Raw genomic sequence first — 14,442 nt, forward strand, 5'->3', positions numbered from 1 at the left:
GAATCCAAAGACATCCAGCGGTGAAACTGGGAAAACTTGGTCTGACAAATGAATGAAGAAAACGTCGAGTTGGATTCACACTGATGAAATAGTATTGACTTTATAAATTCATCCTCTAACGTACATGTAAATAGAAATAGAATACAATTTGTAATATACAAGAGAGACATGTGATAAAATACTTTCCAACTGTCCATTCACCACAGTGAGACCTGAAGTGGCGCAAACCTGCGATTATCAACAATGCAAGTCGCTTAAATCCCTTGTTTCGGAGGCAGGTCAAATAAAGTAAAAGTAATCTTATCACCTGCCCTAATCATGGCTCACTTTGTTGGTTCACATCACAACGAATGTCTCATTGTCTCATTCGTGAAAAGTGACCCATCAACACATATGGAGCCGGCATTTTCAATCACCTATTTGTCTGTTCACACAAGAATCATGACATGCAAAAGTGACCATCTGTCTTTGATACACTGCAGATGCACATGTATTTCTGGTTATTGACATACAGTGGTTATATAAAGGAATTTACAAATATATTTAAGAGTACAAGCGCCACACTGATTTTTGGAATAATCCAGCAACGTAATCCTGCCAAAACAAGCTAATGCATATCTTTTCATCTCTGACCATTATTTATTGCACATAACTTATAATCAGTATTTCACATGTTTTTTACTGGGCCCTTCTCAACTACATGTACCCATTCTTACAGTAAATTGACTCTCTGGCATCACACTGATTTGCTTTGCTCCTGGCCTGAAGCTAACTGCATCACATCATACATGTACAATACTACATGTATGGCATGCAAAGCAAGATGCATTCAAGATAACACTCAGTGAAATCCTTACACCGTAAACAACAAAATGTCAAAATCATAAACATAATTTCATGAATTCCAAGTGACTATGTACAAATGAATGTAGCGATCAGCATCCAGATAAAAGTGGACATCAAAACGCTACAATGATACATCACAGAAATTTGTGCTACGTCTACGGATATATACAATAAGTAAATAGGACAATAGGACTAAGTTGACGATTTCAAATGCAGGACATCAAGTGAAACATGGAATACAGGTAACAAAATCATCAGCATCATCAAAGTCATTATGGCGAGTTATAATTTTCAAGACGAATAATGTGACCTTGCTGAAACTACTTTTTTTCCATCCGAAATTCTTTAGAAAGTTTATATGATCATGTTCAAGTTCTCTTCCAACTTTTTGCCCGTTTCTCAAAATCACACACACATGTACGGTGCAACCCAAGAAAGTGTCATTTTAGAATAAATGATAGCACAATATCACCTGTTATGCGATCGTTCAACAGATCATTACATGTAGAGGTCACAAAGACAAAACTGAAGCACCAGAAACAAAAATTCAAGGGACAATTGGCCATGCTGTCATCCGCGAAGGCAGGCAGGAAGCCAAAATTCATCAAAAATAATCTGACATATGGAATGCTTATTGAATAGCAAAAGATATTAATGACTGATATTAATCAGATATAATTTTTTGACCGAATTTTATCAAATGAAACATCGTCACCTTCCGCTTTCAAGCAGATCTTGCAGGAAATTCAAGCGATATGTGAAATATGTACATTAAACTACAGTTAACTCCATACAAATCACAGAAAAAAGTCTCTGTTTTAGGAGTAATTGACCCCCTACGAGTTCCCACAAAAGGCAAAAAAAGTCCCAGGTGTATTTAAAGTGGCCATGTAACTGAAAGGCCTATTTTGGCACTGCCTTGCCTTCAAGTTCCAAAGCTTAGCACAAACTCTCAAAGCATCAGGCAGGCCTTCCAACTAACTTGCCCAGCTGGTCAGTCATTTTCCCAGACACGCTCCAGGGCAAGTCGCTCAGTAAGTTAGAAGGCCTGCTATGAATACATAAAATTAAGATAATATTCTCAGTCAGTTGGGGAACTGATTCTCAGGGTGTTCGAGTCCATCAACAATGTTGCTCTCTACGGCTGGTTTGTTCGTTGTCAATTTGGTACTTTCTTCAGTTCTTACGCGGGTCCGTTAACCGAACTGACTTTCATACAGCAATAATACAATGATCGGATAAGAAGGAGAAATCCGCTCACAAACGCACCTGAAAATAGACAAAATGATTTGTTTTCTATTTATATGAATAATTACTAAGAAATAAACAGAAACTTAACATAACAATATCTTAGTTGGGTCAAAATCTAACCTTAACCAGTATGGCAGTACGCCACCCACTCCACACTATAAGATACACCGATTTCAGGATGATTAATTTCAAGATTTTTTTGAAGTGGACAAGATCTTTCCCAACGTGAGCACTAAATCAGGTCTCTCAACTTACCGATCCACACAACATAAATACCACCCGAGTAAGAGGCTATCTCATACGTGGCAATCTGCAAGGGAAACAGAAAGTTCCTAAATCAATTTGGCTCGGAAAAAAAAAGTGGTGACAAGAATGCTTGAGCTAAATTCCTGAGTTTAAGAGTAGAGCATGCATTGGAACTGATTACAAATATGAGTAACGAACTTACCGTGACTCCAATACCAGCCAACAGGAACACAAGGCCAGCAATTCCAAATATAATAGCTCGTGTCCTGGCATAGCCAGCACCAACTGACGAACTGGAAAAAATATATGTCATGGTCATGAATAAACTCTGTGAGTCAAGTTTTTGCAGACTTCATCAGTTCAATCACGGTGTTGAGACTGGTGTAGACTATACACTAGTCTTTATTTATCCTTGATGAAAATGCTTAAAATGATCTTGGTCTTCATTTATGGTAAATAGGTGCACAATTTGGGTTGTCTGAAATAAACTCAACTCTCATATATAATGCTGATCTGTTGACAACAGTTTAGCAAAAATTTCTCCAAAGAATGCCACATATTCTGCAATTTCAACACATTAAATTAACTATAAACAGAGATTACAAATGAACTCCAAAATATCCAAAGCACTTACACTCTTCGGCAATGTGGGCATCTAGCCAAGGCTCGACGATTGACATTGAACTGAAGGAAAGAACATGACAAATAGAAATCAGTCAAGTTAAACCTCCTCATACAGGGATGCTACATCTATTGTAGAGTTTGCTGCTTGATATATTCATTTACTCACAATATCAAATTTTATCAAAGTACATGTAGTTAGAATCAGTGCCATGTTGTAGAACTGAGATATGAATACTGTTTTGAAAATACCGACGTTGAACTCACCAAAAATTGTTCCTCACAATGTCCGCAGAGTACCCTCCTTGTTCCAGACTCTCTAACAGTAACTGTTGGAATGGGACCAAGGTTGATTATCCGCTTGCTGTGGAGATTAATTAAAATGTTAGTACTGTTTTACAAACACGAATACAACACATTGTTTACAGACTAGTATCTTCACTGCTGATTCATTGATTCATTGAATAACTCACTGAATTATCAGACCATTCTGTCAATATACATCAAGATCACTGACCTAAATAAGTCAACTGACACAGATTTGGAGAAACCCGTAATCTCATGTGACAAAGTTTGTGCAAAATGAATCAGAGTCAGAAGGCATACTAAAGGTGGTAGGACAGGGGGAAATAGATCTGATATTTACTTTCAATCTGCCCACATATAAATGTGCTATTTTTTAATCAATGTTTTTTTACAGGCCAATCTTATCAGCCACTTAGCAAAACTACCAACAGATTAACACCGATGAATGAATGGAAATGACTGAATCATTTCCTCATGATGATATATTGATTTCAGGTGGTCTTACCAGTTTGGTCTTGGACAAGCTATCCTCTGTGATGTTGCTTTACAAATCAGCAAACAGTTGCATGGACATCGCACATATTTCTTCCCTGGAGGGGCAGCTTTAATAGGCTGAAAAATTTCGAGGGGGGTTATTTTGTAACTTCTTCAAGAAAAAGTTTTTTTTCAGATTTACAGTTTTTGAGAATTGATAGCATTTAATGTAAATCCTGGCAGATAAACTGATCTTCAACAAACTTACCATTGCCTCATTACATATGCCACACTTGACAACATGTTGATTCAGTTTTCCTGCAACACTTATTGGTCCTTGGCACACCTTGCACGTAATGGTATGGATGCCATGTGGAGTCGGCGTGTATGGTGGAGGCAATTCATCTGGCCCAATGGGTGGTACAGTTACTACTGTGTGACCGCCTGAAAACAAGACGATCTCTGATGATGAAATTGGTCCAAACATTAATGATGCTTGTTGCAACTGTGTTGGATCAGGCAGTTCTCGGAACCAGCCATAAGCCACTTTGACCCTCTGTTCAAGTTGAAACGCATGACTGTTGTCAAACAAATGTTGTCGAAATTGTTGTCTTTGACTTCGAGTTCAGTATACTGTCCATCTGTCAGTCATTCAATGATTCATCCTCGACACAGTCACAAGTTGCATCCAGTAACAACTGTCCCACTGTCACTGACATTACAAGTTCTACCGGTATGTCATTCCTATTTATCACCCCATCTGCCCAATTCGGGAAAAATTCCATTAGATCATTAGTTCAGTGTAAAAGTCAACTTTTGTTTTTTTCTTTTCTTAGAAATAACGAGGAAATAATTAGATTAGACATAAAAACAGCTGCCATATCCTTATTTTTGGGACTAGTTTCTTCAAAGTGGTAACAAAATGTAGATTACCTGGTGCACTTTCTGATGGATAAGGAGCATACTCCGGTGGAGGGGTAGAAGCCGGAGCAGTGGGCTCCTGATGAAGGAGTAAAGGAGACCTTTCATCCTTGTCGACGTCCGCCATGTTGATAACTGATCATGTGATTACTCTCCAGATTTCGAAAATCAACTCTGCGAACCTTGATATCCGCCATTGGCGCAAAACTATTTCCTTAATTTGAGGTTGATTCAAAAAACTTTTTCAAAAAGGATATTCAAACGTTAAAATTAACTACAAATATTTTTCGACTACTTACTGAGCTTTATAGGTACAAGATATTGAGAAACACTGCTCAAATATTGAAATGTAAGCTTATTTTGGGAGAACTAATTTTGGCCGATTCACATTTTCAACGCGGACTGATTTTTGTTAGTATATTCATGCCAAACTCGCCCCGTGCCGAAATTAAAATAAGGAACGAAATCAGCGCCTCTAGTGTCAAGATTAATCTAACTAACTTTGTAATTTTACATTGGGAGTTTTTAACATTGTGTATTTTATAACACCTTGAATTGAATGCTTTGTAATTTCATTTTGTATATTTTGTAATTATTGTATGTTGATTGTTATCATTGGCTCCTAGTGGGCGCTTTAGTGTAATAAAGATTTGAATTTGAATTTGAATTGAATTTGAATTGCATGTTTAGTTCAACAATTACCTTTTCTTTTGCAGAAATGGACGAATTAAAGAAAGTCAAGAAAGACTTGAAAATTTGGGAAGGAAATTTTGAAAAAGAAAATGGCAGAAAGCCAGGAAAGGTAACTCTTGCTAAACATTCCTCTGGATGTATACAGGAGTCATGCCACTTATTTATTTTTGTTTTACATACTTAACTTAAGGTCAGTGGCTTGAATGCTCAAAAACTATCCTTCATTAATTTGAAAATGTTTCAGTTTCTTTGTGTTCAATTCATGTTTTGTGACTCCCATCTATAGGTCCTAGGCCTATCTGTTATGTTGGTTTCTATATTTTGGAGTTTGAATCTTTCAGGATGACATCAATGCGAAGAGTGAAGTGAAAGGTACGTCTATTTTTGAACAAAGTGGCTATACTTATGACTAATTGTAACTTAGGATTTATGCGATTTCCGAGATTAAACTGAGGATTAGGGAGATAAGACTAGTGTAAGGGAAGGGTTATAGTGCTAGGAGTAAGGGTAACGGTCAGGATTACGACCCAAAAAGGTGAAAATGATCGTCGTAAGAATAACCAGTAGTTTGTATGTAAAATGCATTAGGGATTGTCGTAAGGATAGCCGCGGCCTATTTTTGAAAGCAGAAGTCCACATGCCTGATATTACTTGGCACTGACCGAGGCATTCTTTCTGTTCCAGATATGTACAGAAATTATATTGATTTGAAGAAGGCCTCAAGTGGTAGCCATGCCACTGGTGCCAAGGAGTCTGTTTGTGTTTCCATGGGAACACCACATGCTGCTGAGGAAACACCATCTGTTACGAAGGGCGCCATCAGTGTGACTAAGAAAACAGGCAAGGTTACTGAGGAATATGTGTCTCTTTCAAATGAGGGAGCAAATGATATCAGAAAAAGTGATAATAACAATCAGTCTCATTCCATCCCTGTATCCATACTAAAGCAGGAGGACACTGAAGTGAAAGCTGACAACTCTGCAAAAAGTGTTGGTAGTGATGATGAAAAGTTTAAATCAGAGGAGACTTCAGTCACTGATGTCTGGGGTTGTGATCTTAACAGAGCTTCGGAAAGCAAACACAGGAACGCGAAGGGATTGGTGTCAACAGAGAAGAAGTCTAAGGGATCACTGTTTGAGAAGATTGGAAAACGGATGCTGTCCAAGGCTATGCAAGCTCCTAAGGTATGCAGAATCGGAAAGTTTTGGTAAAGGGCCCTGCAAATGAGCATTTCAAATTGCTGGAATGCTGCTACCTGTGTTTTAATGCATGCATTTTGCAATAGTGGCAGCTTTGTTTAGTTATAAATGTACTTATTCTGTATCTTTTATGACAGACATCATCTTTTATTTCAGTCCTTGAAACCACCTGGATCGACCAACCGAGGAAGTTTAGCTGAGCGTAAAAACTCGGCGAGCAAGTTCCTCAGCTTTTCGAAGACTAACTGCATTAGTGATCCAAGTTACGGACTGGATGAGAACTCAACTCCACAAGTATTTGAAAAGGCGCTGAAACTGTCAAATGTGAAAAAAAAACCTACATTTGTGGATTCGTGTAAAAGTGATGATATAGCATCACCTGTGACTTTAGTTTCTATGAAATCTTGTGTTAAGTCATACAGTCAGATTCCGAGCTCTGTGTTGGATGAAAAGTTTGATGATATCGATGGTCCTTGGAATGAGACAGGTTTTGAAAAATTAACTTCAGAGTCGGAGAAAGTGAGTTGTTTGATATCACACTCACAGTCATTTCCAAGTGAAAAGGAGATGCAGGATTTCACAAGTGTGACCGAGACAACTAACGGTGAACAAACTACTAGTATTAGTGAAAAAACAATCCATTTTTCTGCCAGTGACTGTAGCACAAAGAATGAAAATAGTATTGGATCATTCTCTCAAACACAAGTAATAGATAACACTGAAAAAAGAACTCCATCCTCAGCAAGAACATTCAGCATTCGAAGTAACACACCAAGGACTGATGGACCATTGCATAAGAAATCAGATAAAAGATCCCAAGATGAAATTTCAGGAAGTCCAAGCTTTGTGATTCCTAAAACTTCACCGGGATGCTCTCTCACTCCTGGGAAGAGGAAATTGGAATCTTCGGTGCCAACGTCAAGTAAACGTCGGAAAATTAAGAAGTCACTGTCTGGGGAACCACTCCCGGATGTTATTTGGGATAATGAGGTGAGTGAGCTGTTGGAGAGTTCTCAATTACAGTTTCAAAATTGAGACCTGAGCAGAACAAAATGGTGGCCTCGGAACTTGATTTCCTTTTTACCTCTTTCACATGATTTCAGAGTATCGACCCCTTTGAAAATAAAGTCAGTGAAAAAGAGGACAGTGAAGGAACTGATGATGAAAGTCCTGTGAAGAAAGCACCAGCCAAAAAAGCAAAGTTGAAAAAGTCAGTCAGGTAAATGCCTCGTTTGATACAATTGCCCTTTTTTACTGACTCGTGTGATCTGTTCATGGAGTCGTCAACTTTAGGAAAGTCATATTGTGAGGTTAAGCCTGTAATGGAGGCTTCAAGTAGAACCTCTCTATTATGCCAAGGACATTCATGGGACTGTCTACATGGTCCTTGAGAGGTGTCCTGGTTTCACTGTGTATTGTGTATTTCTGTGTTTTTTTCCTTCAGTACGAAAAAGCCAGCAGGCGTTAACGACAACTTTGTGATGTTGAACATGAAAGTGAAGCGTTATCGTCGTAAAGGTCAACAGGTGTCTGGTCCGGCTTACAAGAGAAAGATGTGGAAACAGAAGATGAGTGCCCGTAGTCAGAGTTTCGGCAGCGACAAGTGCTTCAAGTGTGGAGAGGCTGGTCACTGGGCGAGTAAATGTCCTGGAGGAAAGAATAAATGTAAGACATTGAACCAGTTAATTGCTTGGTACTCTCGGTGTCACATGGGGCTTTTCTGAGGGTTCAACTGCTGTGTTAAGGACACCCTTGGGACTGTACCTTTTCAAAGGATCTCCTCTTGACTTTCCATTGGTTTGCAGTCCGATTGTAGTTCGCACCCAATATTCAACAAGCTGATGGCTAACTAACTGATTATTTCAGATAATAAATCCAACAGTTACACACCAGAAGAGCCAGATCTACCCACTCCTGCCGATGGAGAATCTATGGAAACCAGCTCTTCTGCTGCAACTGCTGAACCTCTACCAGTACTACCACCTATTGTCAACCATGAAGACATACTTAATCCTGAAAACATAGCGCGTCCAGAGCTGAAGCAACGAAACCCTCCTCCTCCACCTATTGGACCGGTATACCAACCGAACGCAGACGGTTCTGCACCGTCCACGCCAAAAGAAGTTTACAAATATCTCAAAAAGATTGGTCATGAGAGTTTCCGATCAGGCCAGGAGGAGGCGGTTATGAGGATACTATCGGGTAAGTCTCTTGCTTGTATGGTGGTTACTGGGAAATTCAGTTATTTACTTAGGCCTACTCACGTTACCCTAGAGAATAGACCCATTACAGAAAAGCCGCATCTGATGGAGTCTTCTGATGTATCTGCCTCTTCCGTATCGTAGTTCTTCTCTGTTTTCAGGTTTGTCGACTCTCTTGATTCTTTCCACCGGAGCTGGTAAATCGCTCTGCTATCAACTGCCAGCATTCATCTACGCCCAGAAGCAGAAGTGCATCACACTGGTCATCTCACCTCTAGTGTCTCTCATGGAGGACCAGGTAAGCACAGATAAGTCTCGTCCAATCCTCAGAATCTTATCACCACAAGGTGGTGCGATCAGCACTGATTCGCGCATATCCTTTTAATGGATGTGTTCACCTTGTTATCAACTTTTTCAGGTCAGCGGTCTCCCACCTGGAATCAAAGGTGCCTGCCTACACACAAACATGACGAAACCGCAGCGAGAGAAGATCATTTCAAGCCTAGCTGATGGCAATCTTCATTTCCTGCTCATATCCCCTGAGGCCTTGGTAGGGGGTGGAGGATTCGGGGGCGTCTTGAACTCCAACAAGTTGCCACCTATTGCCTTTGCTTGTATTGATGAAGTTCATTGCGTATCAGAGTGGTCACATCATTTTAGACCTTCGTATTTGAGAGTCTGCCATGTGAGTTGAAAGTGCTTCTGATTTTGATTTGGTGTTAATTTAGGGAGACAGATATGATTTTCAGTGTGTTTTTGGTTAATGACGGAGATAGTTGAACTGGCATTCTGAACATACAAATGGTATTATCAAAATTGCTAAATAGTTAAGGAGTATTTCTGAGGAATTCAGACATAAAACTGTTTTCTTTCTATTTAGGTTCTCAAAGAACGTCTTGGTGTGAAGTGCATTCTTGGCCTGACTGCGACAGCAACTCTGACTACTGCAGCCAGTGTTGCACAGCATCTTGGCATCGAGGACTATAGGAGTGCAACCATTCGAGGTACAACTGTACCAGACAACCTCTACCCATCTGTGTCACTGGATGATAACAGGGCTGAGGTAAAGTACTTACTTACATGTACATTTTCGTCCCTGGTGCTGGGACACAAGTCCTTCACCCTCTCTCTCCAAACTCCCTTGTCCCTGGCTTCTCTCATCGGTGTATCCCAAGACAGGCCAAAGCTTTCAAACTCCTCCGTCATTGTGCAGCGTTAGGTTTCTTTAGTCGTCCACGTTTTCATCTTTCGTTTGAGTTCCATCGGAGTGCTGCCTTTGGTATTCAGCCTGTTTGCATTCACAGCTTATGGCCGAGCCATCGGAATCTCCTCCACCTTCCTTAATCTAAGAGAGTCATCATGGTTTCTGGTTATTCGTTGGCTCTGTGAAAATTTCTGGAATTTTCATCTCTTACTTTCAGGCTCTGATCCAGCTTCTACAAGATGACCGGTTCGCCAGTTGTAACTCAATCATTATTTACTGCACCCGAAGAGAGCAGACAAGCAGATTGGCAACAGTTATCAGAACTCAACTGGGAGACAAGACAAAACCAAAGAAAAGAGGCCAAAGAGGTATAGTATAGTTGCTACTTCCATCTTATGTTTGGAGGATGAGAAGACCCTCATTACTCCTTCGACATAGTTTTTCCCCTGTGAACTGCAAAAGCTTTGAAAGTGTAAGACTAAGTGGAAACTAAGGGTTTATGCATGTGGGTGTTAATGCTTACAGAATCCTATATTTTTCTCACTTTTAGGGAGAACAAAGAAATGTGATATTCCCGAGCCTGATATCACCCACTGGGATGCAGAATGTTACCACGCTGGATTGACCCCCTCCCAGCGCAAAAGTGTCCAGAACCGATTCATGTCAGGTAGACTCCGTGTTGTCGTAGCAACAGTTGCATTTGGAATGGGTCTCGATAAGTCCGACGTCAGGGCGGTCATTCATTACAACATGCCGAAGACGTTTGAAAGTTACGTTCAAGAGATTGGTCGGGCGGGTCGTGATGGTGAACCTGCTCAGTGTCATGTCTTCCTGGATCCGACGGTAAGCATGATCTTCACATTCTCTAAATCTTTCTGGTACAAATTCAGTCCCATATATGAGGGACATATTCTGATATACCTGTCTTAGCCTGATTAAAACAGTGATGTATGCAACAGAATCAACAAAAATGGAAAACTTAATGAGGGTGAGGCAAAAAATTTGACCCGAAAAAGTGTTATTCAATACATTTCTGAAGTCATAGAATTGGTTGTAATCGTTTCAGGACATGAGTGAACTGAAAAAACACACCTATGGTAACAGTATCGACCGTCACATCATCAAGAAACTGGTTCGGAAGCTGTTCCCTCGATGTCGATGTGATGTCGAGAAGCATATCAAAGGTGGAGAAGATAACGGGGACAGTCAGCTATGTCCTGGTCATGAGAGGGCGCTACCTATAGTAACGACGGTCTCTGAACTTGACATAAAGGAAGAAGGTTTGCATAACTTAGTAGCCTGAATTCGAGTACATTCAATCTACAGCACAAATGGCTGTCATCACTCGTTGTTGTCGAAAATTGAGGTGATCACCCTTCTGCACATGATGACTCTAAAGATTGATGGCTCTGACGTTACTATCAAAATGTCCAGGATTCCAGCATATATGCATGTATTGATATATGTGCTGTTGAAGTGCTGATTCTGTAGAGGCCATTTAGGTAAACTTTAAATCGAATGATATACATATTTATCGTCTTAAAGGTTCATGTGTTAACATTCACACAGTTCTGATGTGCTCATAGACAACCTGATCAATTTGTGAATGTTAACCCTTGGTTCATCATAATATGACGATCCAATTTTTCAGGTATCTCCACCTTGTTGTGTTATCTGGAACTACATCCTAAACGCTGGGTGGAGAATCTGCAGCCGACATACTCAACATGTGCCATTACCTGTTACAATGGCCCACAGCAGTTCAGAGAAATAGCTAAAAAGGTATGCTTGCTGCTGTTCTGTGGTGTCGCTGCTGATGCTGACTGGGCATCACCTCAGTCCCATGTTTGTGTCCTGTGTTCTGGGCTTACATAGCTGTGAAGAGATGAGAGATCTTGCAGAGTTGATTCTGACTATACTTTTCTGTATTTCTTAAGATCTCAGACAGAATTCTCCTGCTGATTATTCCCTCTTTCCTATGTTTTCAGTGTCCACCTGTAGCAGCTGCCATAGCATTAGATCTTAAACATGGAGTGAATCACAACAATTCACGTTCCATCACATTCCCCGTTGTGGAAGTCAGTGATATGATGGCTTGGGATGCTGGCATCGTTAAGAGAGAAATATCAAACTTACAGTGGAACTTGAACCTAGGTAAGAGAGTGCCATACATCCTTGTTGCATCTTGCTCCTGGTCATATGCCTCCACTTTCTTGTTACCTGTGAATCCACCATGGCCAGGGACTCTTACAGTGTAAGCAGACGAGAGTAGACCTACACCTCATTATCATTCTGTCTTCATGGAGATCTTTCTAGGCAGTTTCTACTGTACTTACGTATTTGTTATCATAATGTATTGAACGTGTGTCTTCAGGTGGCAGGGGCCCAAGTAAGAGTGGTGTCATGGTTGAGTTCTCCGACCTTGCGTTCCATTTCACATCTCATGGTGACCTCAGCGATGATGAGGTTGACGAAGTGGTGGACTTCCTGCACAACAGGATCACAGCCCAAGAGAAAACCGAGATCAAGCAACTGAATAATTTCTACAAGACTTTGAAGAGGTAATGATTTGATCAAACAAGTGGCGGTATGAATGCCTTCCTCCACATTTATGAGATTGGCATATCATGCAGACGGACTTAGCGCCAGTCCTTTTTGATTTTTATATCATTTATGTGATATGCTGAATTTCCACAATATTTGAGTTAGGACAGTTTTATGCATTATCTTTTTTGTTTGCTTTTTAGCGTTGCTTACAGACATTACTACCACTGTTCAGGAAGCATAGACCAAAAGAGAAGTGACTGCCTGAAGACCCATCTGAGGGAATACTTTGACAGTCAGCCAAACATCAACCTTTCCAATGTCACCAAGCTGACCTTCATTCGGGAGGATGGTAATTCAGACAGTGATGAGGAGGTATGTAAAGACTGCACTGTTTTGTTTATTCTGACTAATGACATTCAAGAACACTCTGGTTGTTACTTTGTCTTTCATGTTTTAACTTTTATCTCAAAAGACCAATTTGGGACAACTTGAAATTATAATTTTGACACCATGGAATCTCATTTCATAGATGAAAATGATGATTTGTTATGTCGCTCCATCAGCTGCTATCATTACAGCAATGGTCATTGTGCTCAGCTAGGCCTTTTGTTTGTAGGAACAGGAAGAAGTTTGGTACATTACATTTTCGTGGTCTAGTTATTGAAGTGTTCTTCGTCCTCTCTATAGTCAAACATTTGGCCATATTGGTAATGAGCTACATATACTTGTGTTCCCCATCTGTAGGTGGGATGAAAATTTCATATCAATCGTAAAATGGACATTTCATTTATTTCAGGCTACTTGTGAACACGAGATGCAAGTATCGATGGACATTCGCAACTTTATCCACACCTACGGTCATGAGCACAGCCTTACCGGACGTTGCATTGCAAGGATTTTCCAAGGCATCGCGAGCCCCAACTTTCCTCCTGAGGTGTGGGGCCGAGTGAGACGCTTCTGGAGAAGTCACCTCAATGTGGATTTCAATCTGCTGAGGACAATGGCAACTAAGGAACTGATAAGGATGAAATAATGAAAGTCCTGTGAATATCTCCCTACTGCCTTATCTTTCTTATCCCGGACTCCTGGTTGTGACTTTGACCTTATGTGTGTTTCTGTCTTCTCAGGAGAGTGTGACAAAGGAATCTGATGTGGACAGTTCTTATACAGCCATCATCCATCATAGCTCACTTGCTTTGGACTGTTTAATACTGGATGAGCTTCAAACAGTGTGCTCACCCGTGGATGTACAGTCATGAATGCTTTGTGCAATAAACTAGTTTGTGATTGAAATCTGCATTTAGGGGCCATGCTCCAAGTACTTGCATCTGAGGGGGAGGGGGTCAAAGATTTTGGCGGCCATTCTTGTATGGTGTATTTTTCCTGTACGCCTTTACCATTTTCTGCATACAGGTGAAGGAGGTCCCGAAAATTGGAAAAAAGTGTGTATGTACTTGAAGTTTGGCCTCTTTCCATTTGTATAAAAACAAGACAATGACAAAAAAATTTAACAAGAAGACCCAAATTGCATTTATATTTTCCAATGTATTTTGATAGTTTTCTATGGTTCACTGTTTTTATTCCAGTGCCAGCTGTTTGACTTTGAAAAACATATTTTCACCAAATAAAAACATATTTTCTCCTATGTTTTGTTTTCATTTGCACTTTAATGAATAAAGTTGTTCTCACATGTACTGAGATCAGTATTCTAGCTGTGATATGTTTATTTTTATCTATTTAAGTGTCATCTGTATACATGTGTACAGCCAGCGTTGCAAGGCTTACAAGACACTACCACACTGTCCCTGCCAGCCCAACCTCAACACGACAGCCAGCGGTACATGCTGCCATGCAACATGCACACTCTGCCACGCCAAAGCCGGGCCGACACAGACCTTTTATTCAATAATGGCTTAATTATGAGCCGTTCGAC

At 40.3% G+C, this 14,442-nt stretch overlaps 2 protein-coding genes across 2 annotated transcripts; one reads left to right on the forward strand and one right to left on the reverse strand.

Annotated features, from left to right (window-relative positions):
- Positions 1-69: 69 nt before the first annotated feature.
- On the reverse strand, positions 70-4,792 carry LOC135495993 (type 1 phosphatidylinositol 4,5-bisphosphate 4-phosphatase-like). Its single transcript, XM_064785069.1, has 8 exons — positions 4,678-4,792; positions 4,013-4,188; positions 3,776-3,882; positions 3,232-3,328; positions 2,978-3,027; positions 2,546-2,636; positions 2,353-2,407; positions 70-2,115 (listed from the first exon to the last, which is right to left on the reverse strand). Exons 1-8 carry the CDS (start codon positions 4,790-4,792, stop codon positions 2,030-2,032), a joined length of 777 nt encoding a protein of 258 aa, XP_064641139.1. The 3' UTR covers positions 70-2,029.
- A 550-nt stretch (positions 4,793-5,342) lies between these two features.
- Positions 5,343-14,220, forward strand: LOC135495961 (ATP-dependent DNA helicase Q4-like). Its single transcript, XM_064785013.1, has 18 exons — positions 5,343-5,467; positions 5,700-5,730; positions 6,043-6,542; positions 6,714-7,547; positions 7,661-7,776; positions 8,002-8,222; positions 8,424-8,759; positions 8,920-9,056; positions 9,177-9,443; positions 9,639-9,821; positions 10,180-10,330; positions 10,513-10,805; positions 11,029-11,242; positions 11,614-11,744; positions 11,951-12,116; positions 12,337-12,523; positions 12,710-12,881; positions 13,306-14,220. The coding sequence occupies exons 1-18, from the start codon at positions 5,348-5,350 to the stop codon at positions 13,540-13,542; spliced, it is 4,296 nt and encodes a 1,431-aa protein (XP_064641083.1). The 5' UTR covers positions 5,343-5,347; the 3' UTR covers positions 13,543-14,220.
- The last annotated feature ends 222 nt before the right edge of the window (positions 14,221-14,442 follow it).

This window comes from Lineus longissimus, chromosome 11, assembly GCF_910592395.1.
Source record: "Lineus longissimus chromosome 11, tnLinLong1.2, whole genome shotgun sequence".
Lineage (NCBI taxonomy): Eukaryota > Metazoa > Nemertea > Pilidiophora > Heteronemertea > Lineidae > Lineus > Lineus longissimus.